The following is a 13866-nucleotide window of genomic DNA, read 5'->3' on the forward strand; positions in this document are numbered from 1 at the left end:
CATTTAAGATGGTACCCAATACTAATACCTAATCCAATAACAAGGAAGTAGTTGAACATGGAGGTGAGGGAATGTCCTACAGGAAAAAGATCTCGGTTTCATGTATTTCAGTGCAAAAAATCCAGAAAAAAAGCTTCAAAGCATGTAACACAGCTTTTATTCCTTTATTTTAAATGTAGGATAGCTGAATCTCCTGACATTGCAAAAAGCACACACTTTGCTAAGTCTGTTCACATAATACTTAGGAGTATAGTTGTTTTGTTTTGTTTTGTTTTGTTTTAAAAAAAAAAACATTTTGTTTGATGGTTTTTAATTCATACAGGAAATAATGTTCTTAGTTTCTAAGTATATCAATGCTGTTATATTTTACCTGGGTGTTATAATGCATTTCACAGTGTATTCCTATGTAAAAAATATTGTAAACACCCTTTATTATTTTGAAGATGTGCAATTTAATGTATAAAGCAAAAACAGTTTTTTTCAAGAAGGATTCACTCTGTTGTTGTAGCTTCCTCTTATAAGGGTAATGTGCATCTGGATCTGACTGGAATAGATTTCCAGTTCTGAATGCCAAAGAGCAGTTTCTGATCATTCTTCCTGGATTTAAAAAAAAAAAAAAAATCAACTTTGTTCTTAGCTTAATCATTTTAGTGCAGCATTTTATTACAGAATTACGAGTATATATATTAATTAAATTTGGCTGATAAAATAAATAGTGTGAAGCAGTGTTTGGAAGCAGATGTAAATAAGTACTGCATAGATTTTCCTAGCCAGTCCAGTTTTCATTCTCCTTTAGTAGCTCCTCTGCTTGGAACTTTCCCTTTGTACAGAATTGATGTGACTTGAATATGCTTTTTCTCAGATCTAGACTAAGACTATTCAAGTCTGCTTTCTTTTGTGACCTGTAGCAAGATTTGAATTTATGTTGCCATATTTAAGTGGCTTGAATTAATCTAAAAAACCATCTAGTTATGTATTAAATGATTTCATAATGCATTTATCAGCCTCTATTCTGGTAAAAATGGACAGTTGCATGCCTAGCTTTCAGACTTGTTCATATGCTCATCCTATTTACTATGCAAAAACTCCTTTCTAAAATGTATTTCTGTGTAATTAGTCTATATTGGGCTTTCCTCTTTTTTCCTTAGAGAAAGGGCAGCTGCAGCAACCAGTCAGATTACAGAAGATATCTTGGCACCCTCTCTGCAGCCCAACATCCCTGCAGTCACTCAATTCCCAGTTTGTCTGCCTCACATGGCACTGGCCATGATGCAGTGCTTCTTTGAGGAAAAAGGGTATAGGGTATCCCTTGAACAGAAAAGTAATTTTTGAAAGGTCTAGAAATTCGAGTATTTTGAACTTTTTTCATCACTTCAGGTCCATGTCTGCTTGGACAGGAAAGAAAATGGACAAGGAAAAGAAAAGAAAAGGTAGCTGTGCCAATTCTCCTGAAGCAGACCCTGTCTTTACCAAAGCAAAGTCTGTGAGATCTGACAGATCCAACTTCTTCAAAAGGTCAGGGGATCAATACTCCAGCACCAAATCAGAGACCTCCTACAGCAGGAGGAGGGCTAGGCAGTCTTCAGAGCTCACAGGGGTTAGTTCTGTCTCTGCTTCCTTCTGCCAAGAGGAAAAGAGGTCAGACGAATGGAAGTACAGGCATGGCTCTAGACATCATGCTTCTGAGCAACAGATAATGGGTTCGGAGGAGGGCTCAGATTCTCAGGCAGGACAGCCACCCCCTTTCCAGCAACCCCTCAGCTGCAACTCAGTTCATGGCTCAGTGGCAAGGCAGCATTCTTCTCTCCAGCATTGGTTCAGCCAGACCACAGACTACAGCTCAGATTCAGAAGACACTCAGAACTCCTACCACAGGAAGGTAAGACCTTCTACTACTCATTTATCTGAATCTGAAAAGAATTCATTAATGAAATCTGTATTTTTGCCTGAGCTAGCTACTGTCTTAAAGGATGCACTGACAGCAGCCAAACAAAGTATAACTTCTGTGGCACAGGCTAGGTCCCACTCAGGAAAGCACCCCAGGGTACCAATTACAGAAGTTCCAGTGGTTACTCTACTAGCAGCTGGGACCAGTTCCCAATCTTCTGAGACTGACCCTGAGGACAGTTTAAAAAACCAAACAATTTCTGTGAAGGAGAAAGCTGAGGCTGACAAGGCTTTGGAGGTTGAATCATCCCCTGAAGATGGGGAAATGTCATCTGAATCCCCTACAGAAGACGAAGAAGGACCAGATGCTGTGCGTAGGTTTGACATGGAGAATCAGAATTATCTGTTCAAGCACATTAAAAGAGCATTAATGCTGAAAACTTCCAAATGTGAAGGCCATGCAGAAGAACTGCCTATCTTATCTGAAGAAGGCAAGGGAGATAATGCACTTCCTATCCATTCAGCAGTGGAAAGTCTTGTCTGTAGGGTTTGGGGTAATCCTGAGGCAAAACATGAAGCCCCAGCAGTCCTACGTAAGCTGTATCCTCTTCCAGCGGATAAAGCTTCTTTGTGGGGGACCTTGCCTAAGGTAGACAGGGCATTGGTTACTGGTGATTCTGTCCTTTCAATGCCTGCTAATGGGGATGCTCTCCCTAAAGATCCTACTGACAGAAAGATTGAGGAAGCAATTAAAAGATCTTTCAAGCTGGTTGCAGCCCAGCTTGGAGTATCTATCTACTGCACTTACGCTTCTAGAGCGTTACTAATATGGCTGGAGGAAGAACGAGCCAGAATCAAAATAAAACGAGTCCCACCTGGTGCCATACGAAGGAAACGCAGGCTATGTAAACTTGCAGCTAATTTCATCCATGATGCAGCTGAGGATTCTCTTAGACTCACAGTTAAAAATATGGCATGCCTCACAGTAGCCTGGAGAGCTATATGGCTACGTCCCTGGACCTCATCACTAGATCTTAAATGCCAACTGCTGTCTTTACCATACACAGGCGGCAAGCTATTTGGTGAATCCTTGGTCCAGATCATGAAGGACTTTGCAGAACACAAATGTTCCTCACAACAGCTGAAAAAAAAAAGCTCTCTTCGAAGCTCTTCATTTTCTTATCCTCACAAGTCTCTGAGTTACTTCCATTCTCCTCCGAAGATTAAAGGAGGGAAAAGAAAGTATAAGTTCTCACATTCATTCCATGCCAACTATGAAAGGACATCTCATTTTCAGAGACACACCAGACCATCAAAAGGAACTTTCTGAGAACATAGACTGGCGTATTTTCTCAGGAACTGGGAAGAGTGAAGGATCTAGAAATTTATACTGAATAGACTTCAATATTTCTAGACAATGCCTAATTGCTAATGCTGATAGTTAGAAAATTTGTTGTTTCAAGATAAGATTTAACTGATTAAATTACTTAAATCTTAATTATTAATTATGATTTTCTAGAGAAGTCATAGCTATCAGATTTAGGGGAGATTTTTGTCACATTCAGTTTGTAGGCTTCTCAGTATTCTTGGGATTGATTGGACTTTGAAGTTTTGCACTATTCCACGGGGTTTCTTCTTCTAAGAGCAGGTATCTGCAGAACCTGCCAACATTGGATTTTTCTGCAATCTAAAGAGGAAATAGTGCTCTAAGAAACCTAGGTGTTTCAGGAACCACAGAATGAATGACTGGGTATGCACTGCTTGTGTAATTGATGGCTTTCCTGCATCTTTACATAGCAAGGGAAAACAGTGCCTCTAGAAGTCGTTTTTATAGCAAGCTGATTTCACCACAACCCCTGTGATTTTCTCAGTTAGAGAAGACAGTGAATTGTGGACAGTCAATGCCCACATGAAGAAACTGCAAGACATTCAACAGATAGTGAAAATGCATGTTTATTTAAATTTAAGATAAAGACTATGCAGAGTTTCTGTTCAGGTCAGCATAGATACCTATGTTTCCAGCCTAAGTTTCCATCCTGGGCAAGAGAAATTAAGAATTTATGGCATCTACAGACCAGTGGATTCAGGGAAGGGGTGGGGGGAGGATGCAAACATGCATTTCTAAGTTAGCTTTATAGGAAGAATGAACTGTAGCTTTTCACATCTCTTCTTACATGATATCCAAGCGTATTTGTCCTCTTGTTGTACTCTCTAAAATCTCCTTAGGAAGATCAAAAATCAAGGCATCTACAGTAGCAGGACTGGTACCGTGGTTATGCAGTATGTTCACACAATTTGTTGAATTCTTTTGCCTCTTCAACATTTTGTCACAAACTATTTTTCCAAGATATTCCTAGCTATGCTATAAAAGACTTTCTGGAAATGATTGGTGGAGAGTTCTTTGACTGACAGATAATTTATTAGTCTTCCTTCTTTTTCTAGGTTGATTCAAAATGAGGATGTAGTTTGTAACTACAGTATTTTATTTCTACTGTACTTATGAAGATTTATTGCAGCCTAGGTTTGTTTCCAGGGGTACATAGCAATGATATTTGCCTCACAATGATAATTCTAAGGTTGATCCCTTCTACCACAAGCTGTGATGTCAGCAGACTGCCTGTAGGATTTTAGTCTCTGAATAGTCTGATTGGATTTGGCAGTGATCTTACTGTATCCTCATTCACACACACATGCTTTCTTTGATGGTTCTTATTTTAAGTCTTGAGCATCTCTGTCACCCAGTTTTTTAAGTCATTGCTTTGATTCCTGTTTGAACATTTTTCCTCCAGAAATAGCAAAAGTTTGCTTAAATTTATCTCAAGCAGATTTTTCTTTAAGATATTTCCTAGGAGTAGGTCAGATTCTTTGGCTAACAACAACTTTTTCAACCTGTTGCCATTTAAAGCCAGAGCTTAATTTCCGGGTATTTGCAGCTTCTGCCAAGATTGAAGATCAAATATTAGACATGATAAATAAAACCTGCTCAGAAAAATAAGCTATTTTGTCTTAGCGAGGTTGGAAATAGTAAAAAGTTTTGAAATCTGAATTGATACAGGTGCGTAAGTGTGTAGGAAAGAATTCTTTACCTGCACAGTCCTCGGGATCCCAGTCAATTTAGGAGTGTGAGCAGAAACCCATTAGGTATTGGGGCAGAAGTTCTCCTGGAGTCTACAGGAAAGCCACTGTGCAAGGTCCTGTAAGCCTTCTGTGGCTTTATGTGGCTGCTTATAGTTAAACGTTTATGGGCTGTTGACATGAAGGCACAGAAAAAGAAATTTACTACCAAGAAATTCCATCCTCAGCATCCTCTTTCTGTCCAGAAGATAGCCCAGAATGCTTTACCCATTTTGTTTGTTTTGTGTTGCCTTTTATCTGACAGTTGTGTTATGAGGAAAAGTAGTATATTGCTAACCATATATTGAGTTGTTTTGCATGTTCATGAATGTGGCAAAGTTTAGTGGGAACTAGTTGCCTGCTGGACTGCAGAGGCATCGTAATACTGTCCTCCCCATTCTGACTGGTTGCTGCATGTACCCATATCTAAGGAAGAAAAATTGAAAAGTTGAAAGAAGAAAGGAGTTTTCAAGGTACATATTTCTTTCAATAATTGATGAGCTTGTGAAATGGAAGTACTTTTTTAAAAAAATAAGTTTGTACTTTGCATTTACACGTCATTATTTTTACCTCCGTACTTCTTCATCTCTTAATCATTAGCTGCAAGTTTGCTGTATTTTTAATTAAACAAAGGGAAAAGATACATATATCTTCTGATATATTAGCAATGATATATTAGCAATCATTTATGAAAAATATTTAAAGCTTTTAGAGTTTGTTTTAATATTAAATGCACTGTCCTTACTGCAGGGGCAAGAAATGTACATATTAGTACATATGAAAATGACTGGTGTGTCTTTATTAACAAACTTTCATCCTTAAAAAGCTAGTGGCATGGAAATTATTTCTAAGAAAACAAATCATAAAAGTATCTCTGAGCTTAACTGTCTTCTGAGCTAAATATAAAATTCTTACACATTCTCACCTCTTGTTTTGTTCCTTTTCAGTACTTACTGTCTCACTCTTAATTGAAGGCACTGCATACATGATGCATTTCTAAATACTTCTTAAATTTTCCAACTGTAATTTTAGTTAACCCAATTTGTACCTTATTTTTCATTTCAAGGTATTACACTAGATAAGTTTAAAAGTCAGCAAGCAAAATCGCAAGCAAAAACTGAAAGATCTATTGATCTATTCTGTCTGTATTTTGGAATAGTTTTATGAACAGTCAGAAACAAGATTAACAAATCTTGCAGATACTGTATCAAAAGTTCTGACTTTAACGTTTTTGCAATATAATATTATATGTTCTAAAGTATAAAGTGTTATATTGCTCTTTGGGCATCAATATTCATAATGGGACAACTCAGCGGCTTTTGTAGATTGCTTCTTGGCAGCACACAGAAAACCTAGTCATTTCCCCAGAGCACCAGGCTCCCTTCTTTGTTTTGCAACCCCATGGTTACAAAAGTGCTGTCCAAAATATTGATGTCTTCACTTTTTTTCTCTCTCTCCTGTTTTGTCTTTTATCTTCCATTTCTTTCCCTTCCAACCAAAACATTGTATTAATCTAATACAAGAGTTTATAATCCAGCTTGAATCAAGGTACCATGCAATGTGTTTCCTTTTCCTGAGCAAGGAGTGGAAAGTACCTTGGGTAATCCCATTTCTTTTTTCACTACTAGAGTCTTGGCAGAACTTCTTTCTGGACTTTTCTGGTGCAAAACCGAAGTGAATACACAGGTTCAGATTTGATTTTGCATCTGCTGTAACTATGGTCTTATACCAGTGCCCACCTCCATGCAGGTGTACTCCTGGGTGAATCAGCAGTTTTGTTTGTTTGTTTTTAATTACCCAGACAGTAGAATCTGCATCTGCATCCTTACTAAAACAGAAAAAACAGAGACACAATACAACCAGCTGTGTAAGTATTTCTTTATTGTTTGGCGTATAAATACATTTTGTTTACAAAAATACAGACAAAAACCCTAAGAGCAACACAAAGCAAAAGTTCCCCCACCCAGATTTATCTAAGTTACAAATTAAAACTGTTGATTTTTTTATTGGATTAAACACAAAAATGCCAGAAATGTGGATATTTTTTCATACAGTGGTGGTGTATTATTTATTTACTGTGTATTTCCAGCCTAGTGAATTACACTGGGTAGAATCACACTTTAGAACATTTGCACAGTTTCTTGACCAATTGGAATAGGGTACAAATGCATTTTTAAAATTTGTTTTCATTCATATTACAGTGTAAGCAATTATGAAGCAATATTCTTTACTAAACGCTCTTACCTTGAAGTCTTTAAACACTTCAGGTCATTCTTCTTTATGATTAGGACCCAATACTATTTCATAGTGAGGGTCTGGTCTTCATTGCTTTTGTACAGCCTATTTTAATGACTCTGATGCCCTCAAATGGGGACAATTAAGAGTGTACCTTGCTATCTGACAAGGAGACTCATGCAATTTTTAAATACTCTGTTCTTTCTTCAGACTTTTTCATACAGGTTCCCTCCAAAACAATCTCCAAATGAATGATGTCTTTATAATCTGCTCATGTTTGCAGTGTCATAAACATTTCAATTTGCTGCTGGATGATTGACATTTTCAACTAGAATTCTTTTAAGTGTTAATAACCTCAATGTTTGCATTATCAGTGGGCACAGAAGATCAGTGATATTTATCCTCGAGCCATGTACACAGCAATAACTAAAGACAAAGTTAAGCCAATATGAACAAGTTTAGAGTTTTGGCCTTTGTGCATTTTAATTATAACATGAAGTTTTTCTGACATGTTAGTAAGGTAGATGTTCCTACCAATTCTGTGTATGCAAAGAAGAATGAAATCTCTGGTATGCCTTTTTTTTTTTCTTTTTTTTTCTTTTTTTTTTTTTTTTAAATTATATGAATATTAGAGCCATACTTCTTTTAAAATGTGAAAACCTGAAATCTTCCAAAGCCAAAAAAGGATGAGGAGATACCAGCTTGGTGGAAAATTGATGTACTGTTTTTTTGCAATAGTGAAATGCTTCTCAATAGGGCATATATTAGCTAACAGTATAATCTGTGTGACCTTGTACGTGCTTTATTACTTTTATTCCATCTAATAATGTGGATTTTGTAAATATATTTATATTTCCTTGATATTCTGTACATTTCTTTATATTTTAGATAAGTTGAAAATCAGTAAATAGAAAAATAATAATCATTTGCTCTTTGGTGCCTATATAAAGTCTTGTGTTTTGTTTAAGACAATTGCACCCATAAGTGCAGCTGCCTGTAGTGTTTTTTAATTTTTTTAATGGTTTAGAGCTGCTGATGAAATCTTCACCTTGAAACTGAAGTGCAGTGTTAAGTATTCGGAACTAGATCTATTTCATAAAATACAGGCTTACCACAGCTACAGATTTGTTCAGGGATGCTGATGGCACTGCAGCTTTTCCACCAACGAGGGAGAGACTGCAGTGCTCTGCTGAAGGGATCCTTCTTCCCTGCCTTTCTTTCCTTTCTTTTTTTTCTGTTGTGCTCCAGATCATCATCATCAATGCCAGAACATGTTATTAGTTATGGATTAAGATAGAGAGGTTGGTCTGATAAGTAATGAAAAAAACTAACCATGCTCTTAACTGCTCAGTTCTGGCTACTGTAAGCTGAATTGTTGCTTTACCTGTATAGAGTAAATGTTTTAGCAATTTTAAAAGCAACTTATTATTGATAAAATACTGATCACTATCAGGATATGGACTTTGCTTTTCTTCTTAGGCTATTTTCATTTGTTTCTTCTGCACCCTTTTAATGGAATATATAGGTCTCTTGAAAGGTAAGGCTGAAAATTGCAAGTCTGGCCTGCATTATGTAACAAATTATTTGAAATGCAGCATTTTATTTTCTTTGTACTAGTAAAGAAAACCAGTATATCCCATTTAACTAAGTTCATTCTTCATTCGTGTTGAAGGAATCAAAGAAAATAAATTTAACAGACTAACTTCACAGCACATCATAAGCTTGTTACCCTGAGGAACAAATAAATTTTTTTTGTAACTTTACAACCCACTTTTTAATGCTTGCAGTTGCATCTAAATTGCTTCCAAGCCAAGGCACAAGTCTTATGCCTTTGCATAAGTCATGCACGATGAAAAAAAAAAAAAAAAAAGAAAACCACAGAAAACCTGCTCTCCACTGAAGACATTCACTGTTTAAACCATTACTACACCATGTATTCATGTCAACTGCATCATATTGACTTGTCTCTCCAATGTGATGTGGGTTTACTAAAGGATATAGGGCTGCACACATGCTTTTTATAAACTCTGCATGCATTTCTGATTTTGCCTTAATGAATCGTACATCAGTTAATTCATTTTGTTTGTTTGTTTGTGTCTCCAGTGATGCAGAGGACCATAAACCTCTAAAAAAAGGAAGCCGGACACCTTCAGACAGAACTGTGAAAAAAGAAGACAGTGATGATAGTTTAGTTGACTATGGAGAAGGTGTAAATGGCCAGTTCAATGAGGATGGCTCCTTTATTGGACAATACAGTGGTAAAAAAGAGAAAGAACCTGCAGAAGGAAATGAAAGTTCTGAGGCTCCTTCTCCTGTAAATGCCATGAATTCATTTGTGTAATCAAGGAACTCGATCCCCTTGTGTCTTCTGTTTGTTTAAAGCACTTGTACATCCTCCTTCTCATACTATGAACATGCAGGTAACAAAGCTCCTCACCTCAAAATGTTTATGCTATGAGAACATGCCAGTCAATACAATTACTCAGTATGATGACACATCAAGTGGTATGTTAGTATGAATCAAAATACAAAATTCAAATTTTGTTCAAAACTTGGATTTTCTTACTTTTTTTAAAAAAAGGAACTGACACTAAAAAATAACTGACTTCTAATTTTGTTTTCTGTTGAAAATATGGTATAATGCATGAAAAAGATGCTACACAATTCACAATCTCGTGTACACTATAAAAACACGGTTGGACAATTTGTTATGCAATCCTCGGCTGAATCCCTGGATATGAATTCCGTTTTCATTGTCAGAGTGTTATAGTAGTATTATATAGAACTTCAATGTCTTTGTGGACATTGTTGTGAAATTGGTGACTTAATGTCTAGCTATCATATGTCTTTTTGCAAGACAGTTAGGAACAGTATGTACAGTATATAATTGCTAAATGATTTAAGTATGACACTTGCATTTGCTGATGCTTAATGAGACCCTATTATCTGCTCTTTGCTCCTATTACTTTATAGCCTTTTTAATCTATCAAGTATTACAGCAGTACAGTGTTCTATTTTTACATCAAAACACGTTGGATTGATTTTAGGGCATAAAAGATACGCATTGCAATGCATTTTGGAATCTGTACAGTCACTGAAAGAAAAATTTTAAAATGACAGAAAATATTCCAGAAAAGACAGGGCAAAATACATTCAGTGCCTTTATACAATATGCATTCCATAATGCACTGTACTATGAAGTCAGTTGCTTCAGTAAGCTGTGATTAGTGGACAACTATCATTGCCAAATAAAGTAAAAATGTAAAATAAATAAATAAATAAGAAGTGTTATGAAACTGTTGTGCTACAAATTGAAGGTTTAAAATGTTTAAAATTACACAAAGTATGTTTTTTGTGTTTTTTTTTTTTTTTTTCCTTCAATAGAATGAACACTTCCTAGACAGTTACAGCACAACATGTTTTCATGGCCTTAGAAGATTTATTTAGAAAAAAAAGCATGACAAACACAACCAGAATTAAATTATTTACTAACACAGCAAGGTATAAGCTCTCGTAAAATAAACAGTTAAAAAACAAGCTAGCCAACCACACCAGCAAGAGTGCATTTCCCTCTGTGTCCTGGCTTGCTCAGTGTGGCAGCTTTGGAATTATCTACACCCCGAAGCAGTGTGGGGTTACCGCTCGCAACCGCAGAATTCAATCTGACAAGTGCTCGTACGGTTTAGTGGTAAAGGATTACCATTATCAGTTACAAAATTATTTTCTCACATACTATATCAATCAAGTGTTTACCTCCAAATATAAATTTTTATAACAACCTATGGTTGAAGGAATGCTCAGTTTCATTTGCCAATAAATTGGTTTTTCATAACTTGCATCAAGTTTAATTTTAAGTAAGCTTTTTATATGTAGATATTTTGTTGAATTTGTAAATACACTTAAAGCGTAGGTGCTATATGCTTCTAGGTGTTACAAACAAATAAAACAAGAAAGCTTATGTTGTACTGTGTAAGAAGTACTATAGCCAACGGTGTGCATGGTATTTTAAAGCATCTACTTAAATATATATTATTTTTTTTGCTGTGAAAACAAAATAGTGAACTGTTCTGCTTTTTTACTGCAGATTCCTAATTGAACCATTCAGAGCTTTTGCCAGTGCATTACATCAGACCATAGTACACATCACAGCTTTCATGTATATATTGTAGGTAAAGCACAACCGAAGTGATCATAAATGTACGCTAGCTGTAATAAGCTTCTTTTGCACCTTTGAGCTTTTCATTGATCAGTTTTCTTAATGGGAACCGAAATAAGAAATCAATTATACAAACATTGACTACAAAGCACAAAGAGAACATTTCTTAATAAGATTTTACTGATGGTTTTGGTAAAAGAGAAGTATAATTTTATTTAATTGTAGATGCTGAATTATCTGTGCATGTGGGGGTAAACATACAGGCTCACTTCTGTAATAGTGCAACAGATTTTGTATTAAAAATAAATGTGGTTTTAAAATTTCACTGTTTGTTCTGTTTACACTAGCAGTAAAAGTCATATCTGATTCACCATGTAATTAAGGATTCAAATTGGAAAAAGCATGAAACAACTCTATCAGAAGCTGTTACCACGTTGTTACAGGACTTTATGTACTGCAACCAAATTATTTATGGACTGTTGCCTATCTTTACATACCACCATTTGAAAAAGATATGAACTCATCTGAACATTTCCCATTGAAATCTGCTGCTGTTTACACTTCACTTCCATGGATGCTTTATTTAGTCATATTTCTGCAATCATGTCCATGCCTGTAAAAGTGAGTAAGAGAAAACAAGAATGTTCATTCCAAATTAAGGGCCCTCAGATAGGATCCCAAATCAGGATTTTGTGTCCTAAAGGACATACAAAATTCTGAGTATTCATTTTCAAACAGGATATTTAACAGTACATGAGGTGAGGCAAGTTTAACACCTTTCACAATACACAAAATCTATTGCAATATTCTTTTCACACCTTGTCTGTTCTTTGTATGAATGGAAACGCACTGGGCAGGAGGGCAGTTGCTCCACAGAGAAGGCTGCAGGAGAGTCATGGATTCCAAGAGGTGCGGATGCTTCAGGAAATACATCAGAAGGTTGATGTTTGTCTGTGATGCTCAAAACAGGGATTTTATCACTGAATCAGAAGCCATTCTGTCCTCCCTCTGAGCCACCTATATACTGGACCCCCTTGGCTATTCTCACTTCTGTCACCTGTGTAGTCACAACTCTGGCACTCTGAGACATGGGGCTGTCTGTTTCTCTGTACAGGCATCTATTGATTTTTCCAGCAGTGTACATTGACTGGGAGATACGAAATACAGCTGTTTCTATTTTGATTAAAGATAATTCCTGGAAAGAGGGATCTGATTTCATGTGATAACCATTTTTGAAGACACACTTCTGTTTGTCTGTTCCTGTTTCCCAAAGTGTGTTAATACAGTCGCTACATTTTCCTTTTAGAGATTTACTTTTGCTTTTGGTTTTATTCTCACTGAAGTGGTTGTATAAATCCAGAGGGAATTAAAGAGGATACCCCATCAGTAGTTTTTCTTGTAATCTTCTATTCTCATATTATTCCTAGGAAAATAGTTTCCTTGTAAATCCGCATAGCAGAGGCAAAGTGGCAAAGTGAAACAAATTCTTTTCATGTGCTGTCTGGCCCATTTTGAGACATAATCTGGAGAAATAATAAATGAAGCAATATTTTCTACAGTATGGAAGTGGGCTTTTTGTTGTTGATGTTTTCTCTGAAAAAGGATTAAGGATAAAAGCAAGAAGATGTTGAGATGTTGAGAATTGTCCTTTGTTGTGTGTAATTAGAAAGTAATTGTCCTTTGTTGTGTGTTTCTGTCTCCCTTCCTCTCCTGGCCTTCCCTCTTCTGCTGTCTTAGGAAAGAACACTTCAGAGAGCTGGCAGACGCAGCGACTGATGTCATGGGAAGATGGAAATAACTGAATATGCTACTGTAGGGGTCTACCCCCAAATAATGCTTTCTGGGGTGCAAATTAAATCCATCTGGTCATCATGTTTAATCTCTGAGGGGATTCATGTTTTCTCTTGCTGCTCTTTGTGCACATGAAGTGGAAACTTTAGACCAAGCTGTCAAGATAAGTGCATGTCAATGGGATGTTGACTGACAGTAGATGTGATACATCGTGACTGTAAGCAAACAAATAAATTCTTGTCCTTGTGGTCTCACAACTTTTGGCAACAAAAATATATGCAAAGTTTCTTACTGTACTCAAATGTAGGTGACCCAGTAACAAATTCAAATCCTGTTTAGTATCTATAAAAATGAACCCTTCATTGGAGGGCTGGAGCAGTGTGCCCAACTGTGCATTTGGCAGCACTGGCTTTGTCCCCTGGGGAAGCACTGCAGGATAAAATTAGAACAAGCTTGCAAGCAACAGGATTGCATATGTTACATGCTGAGAAATGAGGCAGGGCACCGGATGGCTTCTGTCAGCAGGTCCCCTCCAGCCTCTTGTCTTCCCTGACCCTGAGGTACCCAAGTAAAATAAAGAAGTTCAAGAGATGGTGTTTCCCTATATACTGGGAAATATATATATATATATATTTATATATAAGCTGAATCTGTAAATAGGTTTTAATTCTGTCTGGTTTTCC

At 36.5% G+C, this 13866-nt stretch overlaps 1 protein-coding gene across 41 annotated transcripts in view; it reads left to right on the plus strand.

Moving 5' to 3' along the window:
* Positions 1–11717, plus strand: part of NRCAM (neuronal cell adhesion molecule) — a 150464-nt gene extending 138747 nt beyond the window's left edge. For 20 of the 41 annotated variants that reach the window (XM_035325672.1, XM_035325682.1, XM_035325858.1 and 17 more), the window contains 2 exons: positions 8762–8773; positions 9340–11717. In XM_035325672.1, the coding sequence (XP_035181563.1) occupies positions 8762–8773; positions 9340–9577 (250 nt within the window). In that variant the 3' untranslated portion in view covers positions 9578–11717. Of the gene's footprint in view, positions 1–1148; positions 4271–8715; positions 8774–9339 lie in introns of those variants that run through there. The other 21 variants (XM_035325690.1, XM_035325770.1, XM_035325783.1 and 18 more) reach the window with 4 other exon arrangements.
* The last annotated feature ends 2149 nt before the right edge of the window (positions 11718–13866 follow it).

Source organism: Oxyura jamaicensis, chromosome 1 (assembly GCF_011077185.1).
Source record: "Oxyura jamaicensis isolate SHBP4307 breed ruddy duck chromosome 1, BPBGC_Ojam_1.0, whole genome shotgun sequence".
Taxonomy (NCBI): domain Eukaryota; kingdom Metazoa; phylum Chordata; class Aves; order Anseriformes; family Anatidae; genus Oxyura; species Oxyura jamaicensis.